A 16,278-nucleotide genomic window follows, 5' to 3' on the forward strand; every position below is an offset into this window, starting at 1 on the left:
TTTTGTGTCTGAATGACTCTTTTATTCTTTAAACATAAATGTCTCTGAAGCATTTATACCTCATCAAATGTCCTTCTGGCACCAACATACAGCATTTATCACCATTAATATGTGTTGAGTGTTTAAATTTGAGGCTGAAATAATTAAGTAGCAGGATTTACAGTGTAATTTTGTTAATTTTGTTGTTTGAATCAATAAATTACTCACCAGTTACTACTGGTGCTGAACTGTAGGTACAGTGGAAGAAAACAAGATGATGGGGAACAAGGGAGTAACAATTGGGCAACTAAGAGGAAGCACCAACATTGTAGTAGTGAATCCAAACAACATAAGCTGGTTGCTAAATCTCTTATGCAACAGGCTACAGTTTAACTTCTTGAGGAAACATAGGTATTTTTCAACCTGGACTCTTTTTCCCATGTTTTTGTGTCCAATGGGAATGACAATATTTGGAACTGGTCCAGTATATTCAACAAGAGCGCCACAGTGAGATGTAATTCTTCAGGGCAAAAGTGCACAGTCAGTCTTTGTCCTCTAGCAGTGTTTGTTTTTGTAAGTGATAGGCTTAGATTATTATTATGAGTGCCTGACAACATGATAGAAAGGACCCTGCAGAGAAATAAAACATTTGTTTTCAACTTCCACTTGATCTGGATTGTTATTGTCTTCCTGCAACAATTCAACTCACGAGACTTTAGAAGAGACTTCCCTTTGAGCAAGACCTGGTTTGACACAATAACAAACAGAATACATCAAGTAAAAGATAAAGAAAAACATTTTAATTTCTCTGTAGGGTTAATTTATTAGAGTGGATAAACAAGTGGCAACTTCCAAGGCTAAAAAATGAAGCCAATGCAGATTTAAAAACTGCAGTTCATCAAATGGCCACTTGAGGCTGGTTCCAAAACTGAGAAAATCCCCATAGACCCCCATGTTAAAATGCCCAACTTGCCAAAACGGGCTTGGTAGACGATAGCAGGCCGGCTAGCTCATGGCTCAGGTATCCCAGCCCTTGTGGACAGAAGAATGGGGTTTTGTGTAAGGAGGAAGCCATTTTGTGTCCATATACAGGAAAACGTAAAGGACGTCCCATCAGATGTGCTGTGTCCAAGATGTGAGACGCAAACACACACTCTCAAAGTCTTTGCCACTGCTAAAAACCATGCTATTGAAGCAAGCTACTGCACTGCGAAATGTGGAAAGTCATAAACTCACGGCAAACATATTGTATCATATTAATTTCCTCTGTAGCTCAGAGGTTTTGTGTGATGGTTTACCAAACAAAGAGACAATTAAATCAAGAATTGAAGATGATTCCATGTCAGCCCAGTGCTGAACGACACATTGAAGAGATGGCAGGAAACTTTAGACTGCAGTAGACAAAAGGGCAGTTGTAGCTCAGTCCATAGGGACTTGGGTTGAGAACCAGAGGGTCACTGGCTCAAGTCCTGTCCAGACTAACTATGTAGCCTTGAGAGGTGCCAAATCCAAGATGGCCGCCAGTCCACTGGGTCTAATATTCAAACATATGTAATTTTGGAACCAAACGGTGCAGAAAACATTTAAGGTGTCATTTCCACCTAATCTGGGGATGCCCATTTATTTGGTGATAACTCTGAGATCACTAGAGTTTAATAAAATCAAATAAGACAATGGTGCTTAGAAAGGATGTGTGGTAAAAATCCAGACCCGTTTCATGTTTTTATAACAAGTCATTCAGGGACAGAAAAGAGCCATTTAATCAGGGCGCCACAGTATGAGGCAAAAAAGTTATTTACACTCTGTTAACGACTCTCACTGGCATTGCTGTACACAATTTACGTGCTTCAGCTATTGATAATACAATTAGAATGGGCAAGGTCATGACAATACCTTACACACCTTTGTGTGGTGAAAGGATTAATAGTTTGTGTGCCAAACACAGCAGGTTTCATAGCTGATTTTTTCCAGTTGCCTCCAGTAAAGGTGAAGCCATATGTTGACGATGTAGGTGTTAACCTGTAATGTCACGTATGTAAAGCTGTCGAGATAAAGACTTCAAAGGCTGAAAGATGTTTTGTGTTTGCAGAGTTATTTAATGTACTGAGGACACATTGAAAAGGACCCACACTAGACGCAAATGTAGATTTGTCAAAGGGGCGTAAAACTAATGAGGGCTCACCTTTGTTCATACTGCCCACACCCTCTGTTACCTTACTGTACCCCTGCAGTGTTGATAGCATTGTGTAATTATGTAATATGATATACCATAATTACCCCTTCTATATTCAGTTTTTACAGAGATACTTAGTATTCTGCTCTCTTCTAAAATGCTCAGTTACTCCCTTTGTTCCCTTGAGTCTGGTATTCATCCACTGAACCTACATTTTAGTACCAAAAGGAACCATTTAGTATTTTACAACCCTATTCCGAAAAAAGTTGGGACGCTGTAAAATGTGTATAAAAACAGAATGCAATGATTTGCAAATCTTTTTTAACCTCATCAGTCACCAATGGGCAAACATATATTACCATAACAGTACACTGAGTATCATCAAAGACAAGATATTTAATGTTCAAACTAATAATTTTTATTGTTTTTGTACATGTACACTCATTCTGAATTTGATGCCTGCAACACATTCTAAAAAAGTTGGGACAGGGGCAACAAAACACTGAGAAAGTTGTAGAATACTTAAAGACCTGGAGCATTCCACAGGTAAACAGGTTCATTGGTAACACACGAAGTATCATTATTGGGTATGAAAGGGAAATCCTCGAAAGGCTCAATTGTTCACAAGTAACGATGGTGTGAGTTTCACCATTTAATGAAAAACTGTGAGGGCAAATAGTCCAACTTTTAAGAATGTTTCTTAATTCACAGTTGCAAAGAATTTAGAGATCCATAATATTAAAAGATTCAGAGAATCTGCATGTAAGTAAAAAGGTCCCCTCAGGCTGCACTGCATTGAAAACCAACATGATTGTATGAAAGGATGAAGAAGTGCTGATGATCTGGATGAGTAAAGGAATGAGCCTTTGTTGAGCTCGTCCTGGACTCTGGATACGATGGCTGGAGCTGAACGGGGTGGAGGAGGCAGTTCTGCCTAAAATGACAGCTGACGGCAGCAGAAGAGAGCAGATTTAAAATTTTGCAGTAGCATCCTGATTGACTGATAGAGATTGTGGCAAAGTTTGATTGGATAACTAGAAGAGTGAACACCCATAGCCAGCTGATTAGAAGAAGCAGTGGGAGTGGGAGGGAGAGAAGTGGGAATGGATGAGCACAAAGAAACAGAGCATCAAAACATGGACTCAGGGACACTTTGGAAAACTACTGACGTTTAACATAGTTCGTCATTGCATCAACAACATAAGTTAAGACTCTGTCATGCAAAGTGAGATCCATGTATCAACAACATCCAGAAATGCTGTTGACTTCTCTTGACCGGAGATCACCTGAGAGTCCACATTTCAGATTGTTTTTGGACATTGTGTCCTCCGGGCTAAAGAGGAAAAGGGCCATCTAGATTGGTACCAGCTCAAAGTTGAAAAGCCAGTATCTGTGATGGTATGAGGGAGTGTTAGTGCCCATGGCTCCATGGGTAACCTCACACTTGAGAAGGCGCCATGAATGTTGAAAGGTATTTACAGTTTTTGGAGCGGCACATGCTGCCATCCAGATGTCTTTTTCAGGGACGTCCCTGCTTATTCCAGCAAGACAATGCCAAGACACATTCTGCATGTGTTACAACAGTGTGGCTTTGTGATAAAAGAGTGCAGGTACTTGACTGGCCTGCCTGCAGTCCTGTCTCCCACTGAAAATGTGTGGCACATTATCCATCCATCCATTTTCAGCCGCTTAACCGAAGCTGGGTTGTGGGGGCAGCAGGCTGAGCAAAGCACCCAGACATCCATCTCCCCAGCAACAAGTTCCAGCTCCTCCTGGGGGACCCCAAGGTGTTTCCAGGCCAGACAAGATATGTAATCCCTATAGCGTGTTCTGGGTCTGCCCCGGGGCCTCCTACCAGTGGGACGTGCCTGGAACATCTCTATCTGGAGGCACTCAGGAGGCATCCTGATCAGAAGCCTGAAGCACCTCAACTGACCCCTTTCAGCACAAAGGAGCAGCACCTCCAGATGTCCGGGTTCCTTACCCTATCTCTAAGGCTGAGACAGGCGTTATGAAGCACAAAATAAAACAATGGAGACCCCAGACCGTTGAGCAACTGAAGTTGTGTATCAAGCATGAATGGGAAAGAATTAGTGTCCTTAGGTCCCAAACTCCTATTCAGTGTTGTTAAAAGAAAACGTGATGTAACTCAGTGGTAAACATGCTCCTGTCCCAACTTTTTTAAGTGCTGCAGGCATCAAAATTAGGGTGTGTGTATATTTACAAAAAACAATAAAGTTTATCAGTTCGGACATTAAATATCTTGTCTTTGTACCGTATTCAATTGAATATGGGTCTAAAAGGATTTGCAAATCAGTGCAATCTGTTTTTATTTACATTTTGCACAGCGTCCTATAACTTTTATGTAATAAGGGATGTATTAGTATCTGATCCATAAAACAAAATTGCACTGTAAGCTGTTATATGTTTTATTGTCACTTTAAAATCATGGCTGCAGATTGGAAGAGTTGCTTGCTCGAAGCATTGCATGGATGATTTAGAGACTGCATTTCAACACAATATCATCTTATCTGTCTTCACAGACGTACAGGCCCTGCAGGAATGACGCTAAGCTGGATATCATTGCCATTCTTAACTTTCAAGATGACTTAACTACAAGTACTCAGTATGCGTCTTCACAGCCTTCCGTCACCGGTTTACAGATGGCTATTGCACATGTTTTTATCTGCTTATCAAACACTGCTAAGCAACAATCATGTGCATCTTCAGCAATTCTGTCTATTATGAGTAAGTGCTACTTATACAAATCACAATGCATTTTGATTCCAACCCCAAATAGTTCTCTATATTTATTTTTAAGTGTCCTCCTTTGAGCAGATAGCATCGATGGCACCCCGACACCCACCTCTCACCACTCCCTGTGACGGTTCATTGACACTTGGCCTAAATTTTTCAGGGTGTCCGACCCAACATCAATCTAACGCCCCCCAGCAGCTGGGAACTGCATTGACATCTCACCCACATGGATGGCACAGGCTTATTTGGGCATGTCTCTGGTGTCTTACTGTCCGACCTGAGCCCCTAAGCCACTGAACCCCCAAAGATTCTTAATTTATGTCACCTGGATAATCAACATGAGTGCCTGAACGCAGGAGGAAGCAGGGCTCCAAATGCTTCGTAGAAAGGGACAGCACTTTGTGAAATCGTGTTACCTGGGAGTCAAGTGATATATACTTAACATGTAGATGAACCAAATGTAGCCCAGTGTCTGAAGCTTATGTTTTAACATGAATAAATTCAGATTTTCAAATTAAATCTGGTGAAACAAGTAATCATGCTTTCATAGAACGAGTAACAAGCCAAATTTGTTCTTCTCTTTGAATGATTTTGGATTCAAACACATGAATAGTGCAGTGAAATATAAAGAAAGACACTATTTTAAAGTTATACATTGTGTGTATTAATTCCCTGAATTAATGTCTACTAGTATTGCAGACACAAAAGGATCTAAAGTCCTTTAAAGAGCCTTTAATTTCACTGAGTCCTTGCAGATGTTCTGCATAACAATCCCTAAAGGTGGATATTAAGACTTTGGGCCCATTCATTGGTCTGACTCTAAGCAGATCTTTCAGATATAGTAACCGCAATATATCAATTTCTGTTTTTCTTTGTATACTAACAGCTCTGGCCGCACAGACATGTTAGTAGCATGTTATTGTTAGCAGCATGTTATTGTTAGCAAAGGGGTAAGATGGGTAAGATGCCCCTCTTACAAACAAAGTCAATTTACTGTATAATTTAAAAAAAAACAAAACAACAACAACATTTAGATATGATTTTACGATATGCAGGATAATGATGCACAAACCTAAACACAGTTGGGAGAAATGAACTGGTAGAGTAGCCAATTTTGTTGTTACAGCACAAAAATGAAAACGTGTAAAGGAGCATGCCCCACTACTGCCTAGGGAAAAATGCCCCCAAGCTACAAAATGAGCTATCTAACTAAATTAAACAAACTAAAATTCCAACCTTGACTCATTAATGGTTTATTAGAAGTCTTGTAGCCTTTCCATCAGGCTAACTGATTAAATATTTCAGGATGTCCTCCTCCTGCAAGCTAACTAAAAATGTTGGCTAATTCTAGATAGCTAGCAATGCTAATGGTTGCTTGCTCACTAGCTAGCTAATAATACCAGCAAGCTATTAAAACTACAATACTACTGGTACTATATGTAGATATGAACTACATAAAGTCATAGGACTATATACTAGATAATCTAAATTAATTATATTTTCAGGGCAGCACAAATAGGCAAATGCTAATGGTAGCATGCTAGCCTTATTACAATAAGCCTTCAACACCATCTGTCACACCACCCTCCTCAATAGACCATATCGGCCATCGGCATCACTCATACTCCTCTAGACTGGTTTAAATCTTATCTCTCTCACCGCACTCAGTTCATCCAGCTCAAACACTTCACATCCCAACCTTCCCCTGTTACTTCAGGTGTGCCCCAGGGCTCTGTCCTGGGGCCCCTCCTCTTCATCATTTATCTTCTTCCCCTTGGCAGCATCTTCCGCAAACATAACATCACTTTTCACTGTTACGCGGATGACACCCAGCTCTACCTCGCTAGCCTCACTGCCAACCTCCCACCCTCCTCCCTTACTGACTGCTTAACTGAAATAAAATCCTGGTTCACCTCAAATCTTCTGAAACTCAACTCTGATAAAACTGAGACTCTTCTCATTGGCACACAGTCAACACTTTCCAAAACTGACAGTTTCCCCCTCACCATTGACAACTGCTCCATCTCCCCCTCCCCACAGGTTAAGAGTCTGGGTGTCATCCTCGACAGCACTCTTTCCTTCCGATCTCACATCAACAACATCACCCGGTCTGCTTACTTCCACCTACGCAACATCAACCGCCTCCGCCCCTCCCTTACTCCCCATGCCACTGCTATCCTTGTCCATAGTCTCATCACTTCCCGCCTGGATTACTGCAACTCCCTCCTCTCTGGTCTCACCCACAAATCCCTGCACAAACTTCAACTGGCCCAGAATTCAGCTGCCCATGTCATCACCAGAATCCCCGCCATCCACCACATCACTCCCGTCCTACAGCAGCTCCACTGGCTCCCGGTCAAGTCCCGCATTGACGTCAAAATCCTTCTGCTTGCATTCAAGGCCATCCATAATCTTGCCCCCCCATATCTTTCCAGTCTTCTCCACGTTGCCACTCCCTCTCGCACCCTCCGATCATCCTCCTCCATTCTGTTGACTGTCCCCTCCGCCCGTCTCACCACCATGGGGAGCAGAGCTTTCACCCGCTCTGCTCCCCGGCTCTGGAACTCTCTTCCACTCGAAATAAGGAACATCAGTACACTATCACAATTCAAGTCCCGACTCAAAACACACCTGTTTAAGATCGCCTTTTCCCTTCACTAACCCCATTTCCTGTCCACATCTAACTGTTTTTACTCGTGTGTACTTTGTGATTTTCTTTTGTAATTTTATTTTAAATTATTTTAATTGATTTTATTGTGTACTGTGCATTGTCTTTTATCCATTGTAAGGTGTCCTTGAGTGACAGAAAGGCACCTAAGAAATAAAATGTATTATTATTATTATTATAACAAGCAGGTATAATGATGACCATGTTCACCAATGTAGTTTAGCCTGTTAGCATGCTAACACTGGCTAATTATCACTGAACAGAAAGAGCTGAGGCCGATGGTATGTCGTTATTTTTGCAGGTTATGTGGTCATAAACCAAAATGTTGTTCACAGCAATCCATCCAGTAGGCTGGTTGAGACATCGGGATCAAAGTGGTGGACCGACACACTACTTACACACTGCATTACACCTAAGTGTTGACACACATTGGGTCAGTGTGTGTAATCTAGTTGGGGAGAGCCAAATTAAACAACACACTGTTGAGAAACCCGAGCCATGTCAACTATGGATTCATGAACTTTATTCTCATAAAAAGAAATACATTTCTTAGTTTATAATAAATTAAATAACAAAAATAAAATCATATCCAATAAATCTTTCAAGTTCCTTTGAGACGATTCCCGACGTACTCAGGGAGGAGAAATAAACCAAACAATGTGCAGCCACATTCAGTATCACAGCTCATATGAAGACACTATACTGTATGTGCATGTACTGTAAATAAAAATAAAGCACTGCATACCATGATACATTATACAGCAAAATAAAGATACAATAAATTAATATAAAACCTTAAAAATAGGCCTCTGTATATAACATGACATTTAATATAAGACGTGTGTCTGAAATCAGATTGAAAAAGTTACCGCCCCAAGGATCAATCAGTCTGCTCTAAACGGGACAGCGTAACTATCTCACAACATCTTCACATCAGCCGACACATGAAACAAAACATGTTTCTTATTTTCAGAGAGGCAGCTGGATCAGCAGGTCTGATCTGTCACATAAAAGCTTTATAAAAACAAGTCATGATAAAAAAAGGGGGCACTCACAAAGATCCTGTCGGAGCGAACAGACGTCACTCCAGTTCTGTTTTATTATAAGGAAGAGCTACTTTCTGAGGACAAACCCTATGCATGCTTAACATGCTTATTAGATATCGGCAGGATAAACAGCTACTGCAGAGAGGAACATCAGTCCAGTCAGATGTGGAGTAAAGACAAAAAAATCATTCATCACTGAAAATTGAAAGGCATTTCATCCTCCTGTTTGGGGAAAGGATGTAATTCACTTGAGGAAGCATCAGTGACGGACCACAAACCAACCCATAAGTCATTCTGGTGCAATGCCACAGAGAGACACGCCGATTTACATAGTGAAACAAGTGACGGGGGAAATCTGAACTGATAACTCATAAAACGTGCATTACGTGCAAATGCAGTGTTAGAAAGAAAGGTGTGCAGAATGTGGAACAGAAAATATCTTTGTACACATGTGGCTGACTCATCAAGTTGGGAACAAAAAAAAAAAAAACAAAACGTTATATCTCTGAACACTCTCTGGCACTATTCAGAAACTATTTTATCCATTACAGGACACCCACTTTAAAACAGAAAGGGTAGAGTGTCTTCACAAGCATTCCTGGTATTTAGATGTAAGGGGCTTTAAAATGCAGCTAATGATACTTGGAAAGAGCATTCGGTCTATTTGGAGGCACTGTCCCTTCTCTAGGGCGGGCAGTGTGGAGGAGAGACTGGAAACGAGGGCAGTGAGCCAAGTCGTGGCTAAAATAACTCAATAAGCACAATGTGCCTTGGACCTTGAGTCCACTAACATCCCGCATGTCAATGTGTTTTATGTAAAAGAATTGTGTGTCTTTTGTGTGCATCAAAAAGAAAGATTGTGTAAAATGTTCTTTGAATGGAAACGTGAAGCTCATTAAAGCAAAGATAGTGGATTTATGCAGTGCATGTGTGCGTGTGTTTGCAGCATTTGACCCTGTCCAGAGCTGAGGCGTGTGTGTTGACATCCTGGCTCCGTCAGAAGCTATGACTCCCCCTGTTATATAACCCTGCATGTGGCTTTGCCTCTGGAGAGGGAAGGGGGGGGGGGGGGGGGGGGGGGCGCTGCTGCCCTGAAGCCAGAGCCTCCTCTGAAAACTGCATCATGTGAATGCTGTGACTAAAACCGTCAGCAATGAACACATGCGTTTCTAACTTTGTGAGTGAGTGATGCTTTCAGGCGGTGAGAGAGAGATTTGAGTGTGAAGGTCTGTCTGAGTAGTACCACGTGAAAAAACGTGTGCGACATTGTGTGTGTGTGTGTGTGTCTGTGTGTGTGTGTTTGTGTGGTCCCACTGTTTTAAAAAGCCAGCGTCTGTCTTTGTGGTCACAGGGCGATGCTGTTGGTCCTGTGCTCGGGAAAGCAGAACAGTGAGTTTGAGGGGTCGTCACAGTCGTCGGGCAGCCCGGTGTCTGCGGCTGCCAGTGGATTCCTGCTAATGACCAAGTCCAGGCTGTCTCCTGCCTCTATAATTAGGGGCACAGTTAGACAACAGTCCAAATCCCTGGTCCTGACACGGTTCACCTGGAAGTTTAGAATCAAAGAAACCATTCATTCATTCATTCGTGCTGTTACATTCACATTTCTTTGACAAGGCATAGTTTGTCAATTTGGGATTTTTGCCTATTATTTTATTTATTTAGTCTTTTAATTTTAGTTTTTAGCAGGAAACACAGAGTAATGATCACCAGCCCTTAGCCTGATTTAGTTTAGAAACAGTTTTACAGCTGTCCCACACAGTGAGGACAACAGCCAAACAAGTGCATTAAGATGAGACAACCAGGGAAACAATAAAATAACAACAAAACCCCTCTGACATATAAAAATGGCTGAGAGAAAAACCTATTTTTGAGTGAATATTTCATAAAAAAGAACTAAAACAGCAACAAAACAAACCCACATTTTAAATGTGTACACAGACACTGAATTTGAAAGTCTGAGATAAGGGACGGGCTTCTGAAATGTTAGTGATGACAGTTCTAATTCAGAAGAAGGAAATATTTGTATGATGCTTTAATTGTTAAAACAGAGGAAGTTCTTCTAATGAGATATACGATTTAATTCCAAATGTCGGCATATGTGCAGATAAAAGATCTTAAATCATGACTATTATTAAAAGCAGGGTATGAGACTCATTTAATTTGCCTTGGCAGAATAATACAAAGTGAAGTGTTAAGGAATTATGAAACTGATGGCACAGAATAATACTTAGAGTGCTGTATAGTTATGGAAAGATTGATACCACTCTCATGTCTCTATTGAATATGAAGCTACTGCCAGCAAAAGCTTAGCATAGTATGAAGACAGTGAAAACAGTGGAAATGGCCAACTTTGCTTTGTGCTACATTAAAAAAAAACATTTAAAAGAAAAAATAAACAAAACCTCTTAAAGTAGCTGTTAACATCATTCAGAGCATATCTATGATTTAGAGTCTGAGCTGGGATTGCCTACACACGGCTCTCAACATGGAGGTGGCTGAGCAGGCAGCTAGCAGCTAACAGTGCTAACTCCATAAACAGCACTGACAATGGCAACACTGCTGACAGAGCTAATGGTTTACATGTGGGCAAGAGATGGAGGGTGAGCGGTAACCGTCGTATGAGCGCAGTGCAGAGTGACAGTGATTAACCAGCCCGTGGGATACACATAAATACTCACATGCACTACATCAACCATGGATATATTAAAAGACCTGGATATAGCAGTGGAAGCAAGAATCCTGATAGTAAAATGAGTCATTTCATGGGGATTGAGACATTAAATAAATGTATCCACTGATTTACAGACATCTTTTCCCTATTTAAGTCTAATGGGAGAAAGTCTTTTTGGGCCTAATGTCATCACATGATGTACTCAGGAGTTTGGCCACTGTGGAAATGTGGCCTGATATGAACGTGCAGCCAAACCGTCTACAACAACAAACACAATCAGATTACAACACACACAGACGGAGTGTGACCTCATTCTCTGCTCAGGGCTCCATTACTCAGCCGTATCTTTACATACCAAATCGTTTGCTGCTACATTAATGCTCTGAATGTCGTATACAAAACCTTTCCGGTTAAGTTGTGGTTTACAGGATGTTTATGTGCAGGGCATCTTGACTTTCTGGAGTCATTGGTGGTTGCCTGGCAATCTCACATAACCACATTGGTTTCCCCTTGTGTTAGCTGTTGCCAGTTGTTATGCTAAGATAAGCTGACCTTCTCCTGGATATAGCTTCATATTTAATAGACAGTGGTATCAATATTCTCATCTAACTCTCTACAAGAAAGTGAATACAGGTACAGTACAGGCCAAAAGTTTGGACACAACTTCTCATTCAATGCGTTTTCTTTATTTTCATGACTGTTGGAAAACCATTTCAGGTGACTACCTCTTGAAGCTCATGGAGAGAATGCCAAGAGTGTGCAAAGCAGTAATCAGAGCAAAGGGTGGCTACTTTGAAGAAACTAGAATATCAAACATGTTTTCAGTTATTTCACCTTTTTTTGTTAAGTACATAACTCCACATGTGTTCATTCATAGTTTTGATGCCTTCAGTGAGAATCTACAATGTAAATAGTCATGAAAATAAAGAAAATGCATTGAATGAGAAGGTGTGTCCAAACTTTTGGCCTGTACTGTATGTTCCAGTAAAGTTAAACGATAGTTAGCTTAGCCCAGCATAAAGACCGTTTCCCCTTGTTGCTAGTCTTAATGCTAAGCTAAACAGCTGCAGGTTGTAGCGTCATACTTGGCGTAAAGACATGAGAGTGGTATTAATCTACTCATTTTACTTTGGCAGGAAGCAAACAATTTTCCCAAAATGTCTTATTTCTTTAAAGCAGTACCTGAAGAATGCGGTCGAAAGGTTTTAACCCTGCCCGGTCAGCGGGGCCATCGGGGCGGATCATGTTGACATACACCCCTTTCTCCAGGAGCCCGTCGGATACACTGAAACCAAAGTCACGGCTCTCGAGGTCTTTCCTCATAGACACCTGCAAACACAGTGGAGTTTAAAGTCACACACAGCACACGATCATAAACATGCACAAGCTTTTACACTACGTAAAAATACACTCCAGCAATTTAGTATTACACTTCCATAAAGTGCTCACAGTATAGCCGAGGGCGAGATATCCTGCTGGATGCTGCCTCCTCAATGCCTGCAGCTTTTAAACTGCACATTACCAATTCCTAAACAAGCTTTATGTTAAAAATTTTAAGTCTCCAGGACCAAACGAAGATAACTTGTTATTTAGTCAGACTGAAAAAAGCTCCCTCGACAGCCTCAGAAGACATTTTTAAACTACTTTCACAGGATGAGTACATTGCGAATTCAGGCATTTAAAATGAAATTTAATGAGAAGATGGACACCATTCTCATATCTGTCTACTCATTACGAAGTTGGAGCCAGGAGAGGGAACTGTCCATTGGTCCGACAGCCCATTGGTTCGACATCCCATTGTTCCGACCATATTAAACCCATTGTTCCGAAGGCCGTTCCGAAATCATCATGATGCCCTGTGGTTAAGCTCTGGTTAGGTTTAGGCACAAAAACCACTTGGTTAGGGTCAGGAAAAGCTCATGGTGTGAGTTAAAATAAAAAAAGAAAGTGGCAAACACATAAGCTGTGAGCCTGCTTCGCCTCAAGCCTTTCCCAGCTGACCCAGAGCTGGTTGCAGCGCACCATACGCCTGCTGCGAGCCGTTCAGCACTGCGGACAGTCAGACTAATGGGATGTCGAACCAATGGGCTGTCGGACCAATGACATGGACCCCCAGGAGACAGTTAGCTTAGCTTAGCATTAACACTGGAAATAGGGAGAAACAGCTAGCCAGGCTTTCTGGAGTGGATGCTAAGCTAAGCTAACCAGTTGCTTGTCGCAGTTTCATATTGAACACACTGATATTAGAGCAGTATTAATCTACACATCCAAGAAAGTGAATAAACATTCCCCAAAATGTCAAACGATTTCTTTAATCCAGTGGCCAGATGAAAAAACAGGATGGACATATCAAAACTTTGAGAATGTATAAAATATCAGACACCAGGTATTTCATACCATCTTGTAAAATACAAATTGTTGCACAGTTATAGTCACAGCTCTGTACACGTCCACTGTCCCCGCTCTGTATACACTAAACAGTTAACATTTCCACAGACACATGTCGTTTGTTTCTCTTTGGATTTAGAGCCAAATTACAACAAGGTCAACGGGTTTAATGAGAAACGGCTTTAAAGGCGGGACTTCGGATGTCTTTCCATGATATCACGCAAGATGTGTCAACCCAAAACACTTTAAATTTCCACACTGCAGGACTGTGATGCACTCTGTTGTTACTGCCCCAGTTTCAGCCCTGTCAGTCCAACGACGCACAGCGAGATGCGCGGCTGACACCAAACACAGCGTCTCAAGGAGCACATGGGCACAGACTGGGTCACAGCGTGTGCAGCTGCTGAGGTAATGCTGTATAATGAGTGTTGTGTGTTTTTGTCATACACACTGCATGTCCTGACTGGCCAGGTATCCACTGGGTCCAGTTACACTGTACCAACAGGCACAGCGAGTCAAGTGACAGAGGCACGCAGGTATAAACTTCTTAATGGGCAGATTCCCTCAGGACACTGTTGTTTATACCGTGATCATCAAGCTGTGAGTGCTGCTGACTGATCACTCAGTTATCACATTTTCACCTCTATGTTTCAGTAAAGCTTCACAGTAGAATTAAACAGTACATAATGAGGTACTTGTGCAAGGGATGAAGTAAATAATAAGGGATTAACTTTGCATTTAATGGTCAGTATCTTTTTATTTACTGAGCATCTTTCTTTACATTACACCATGAAGTCATATTGTTATCAGGTAAAAGGGAGGGAAAATGGGCTAAATTGTATACATGTGTTTCTGTTACGCTCTAGATAGGTCCATTTGTGTTTCCGCATCATAATTAGCAGCCCCACCACGACGAGCAGCCTTGGAAAAACACTGACTTTTTTTTTTTTTTTTTTACGTGAAGCTGCTTTATTCAGTGTTTTATTGTTTAAAGGAGCTATACAGTACAGGCCAAAAGTTTGGACACACCTTCTCATTCAATGCGTTTTCTTTATTTTCATGACTATTTACATTGTAGATTCTCACTGAAGGCATCAAAACTATGAATGAACACATGTGGAGTTATGTACTTAACAAAAAAAGGTGAAATAACTGAAAACATGTTTGATATTCTAGTTTCTTCAAAATAGCCACCCTTTGCTCTGATTACTGCTTTGCACACTCTTGGCATTCTCTCCATGAGCTTCAAGAGGTAGTCACCTGAAATGGTTTCCACTTCACAGGTGTGCCTTATCAGGGTTAATTAGTGGAATTTCTTGCTTTATCAATGGGGTTGGGACCATCAGTTGTGTTGTGCAGAAGTCAGGTTAATACACAGCTGACAGCCCTATTGGACAACTGTTAAAATTCATATTATGGCAAGAACCAATCAGCTAACTAAAGAAAAACGAGTGGCCATCATTACTTTAAGAAATGAAGGTCAGTCAGTCCGGAAAATTGCAAAAACTTTAAATGTGTCCCCAAGTGGAGTCGCAAAAACCATCAAGCGCTACAACGAAACTGGCACACATGAGGACCGACCCAGGAAAGGAAGACCAAGAGTCACCTCTGCTTCTGAGGATAAGTTCATCCGAGTCACCAGCCTCAGAAATCGCAAGTTAACAGCAGCTCAGATCAGAGACCAGATGAATGCCACACAGAGTTCTAGCAGCAGACCCATCTCTAGAACAACTGTTAAGAGGAGACTGCGCGAATCAGGCCTTCATGGTCAAATAGCTGCTAGGAAACCACTGCTAAGGAGAGGCAACAAGCAGAAGAGATTTGTTTGGGCCAAGAACCACAAGGAATGGACATTAGACCAGTGGAAATCTGTGCTTTGGTCTGATGAGTCCAAATTTGAGATCTTTGGTTCCAACCGCCGTGTCTTTGTGAGACGCAGAAAAGGTGAACGGATGGATTCCACATGCCTGGTTCCCACTGTGAAGCATGGAGGAGGAGGTGTGATGGTGTGGGGGTGTTTTGCTGGTGACACTGTTGGGGATTTATTCAAAATTGAAGGCACACTGAACCAGCATGGCTACCACAGCATCCTGCAGCGACATGCCATCCCATCCGGTTTGCGTTTAGTTGGACGATCATTTATTTTTCAACAGGACAATGACCCCAAACACACCTCCAGGCTGTGTAAGGGCTATTTGACCAAGAAGGAGAGTGATGGAGTGCTGCGGCAGATGACCTGGCCTCCACAGTCACCGGACCTGAACCCAATCCAGATGGTTTGGGGTGAGCTGGACCGCAGAGTGAAGGCAAAGGGGCCAACAAGTGCTAAACACCTCTGGGAACTCCTTCAAGACTGTTGGAAAACCATTTCAGGTGACTACCTCTTGAAGCTCATGGAGAGAATGCCAAGAGTGTGCAAAGCAGTAATCAGAGCAAAGGGTGGCTATTTTGAAGAAACTAGAATATCAAACATGTTTTCAGTTATTTCACCTTTTTTTGTTAAGTACATAACTCCACATGTGTTCATTCATAGTTTTGATGCCTTCAGTGAGAATCTACAATGTAAATAGTCATGAAAATAAAGAAAACGCATTGA

General features: G+C 41.6%; 1 protein-coding gene across 5 annotated transcripts in view; it reads right to left on the reverse strand.

Annotated features, from left to right (window-relative positions):
* Positions 1-9,681: 9,681 nt before the first annotated feature.
* LOC117258328 (glutamate receptor-interacting protein 2-like) overlaps positions 9,682-16,278 on the reverse strand; it is a 48,751-nt gene continuing 42,154 nt past the window's right edge. For all 5 annotated transcript variants that reach the window (XM_033629128.2, XM_033629129.2, XM_033629127.2 and 2 more), the window contains exons 23-24: positions 12,477-12,623; positions 9,682-10,166 (exon numbers count right to left, since the gene is read on the reverse strand). In XM_033629128.2, the coding sequence (XP_033485019.2) occupies positions 9,969-10,166; positions 12,477-12,623 (345 nt within the window). In that variant the 3' untranslated portion in view covers positions 9,682-9,968. The remainder of the gene's footprint in view (positions 10,167-12,476; positions 12,624-16,278) is intronic.

This window comes from Epinephelus lanceolatus, chromosome 8, assembly GCF_041903045.1.
Source record: "Epinephelus lanceolatus isolate andai-2023 chromosome 8, ASM4190304v1, whole genome shotgun sequence".
Classification (NCBI taxonomy): domain Eukaryota; kingdom Metazoa; phylum Chordata; class Actinopteri; order Perciformes; family Serranidae; genus Epinephelus; species Epinephelus lanceolatus.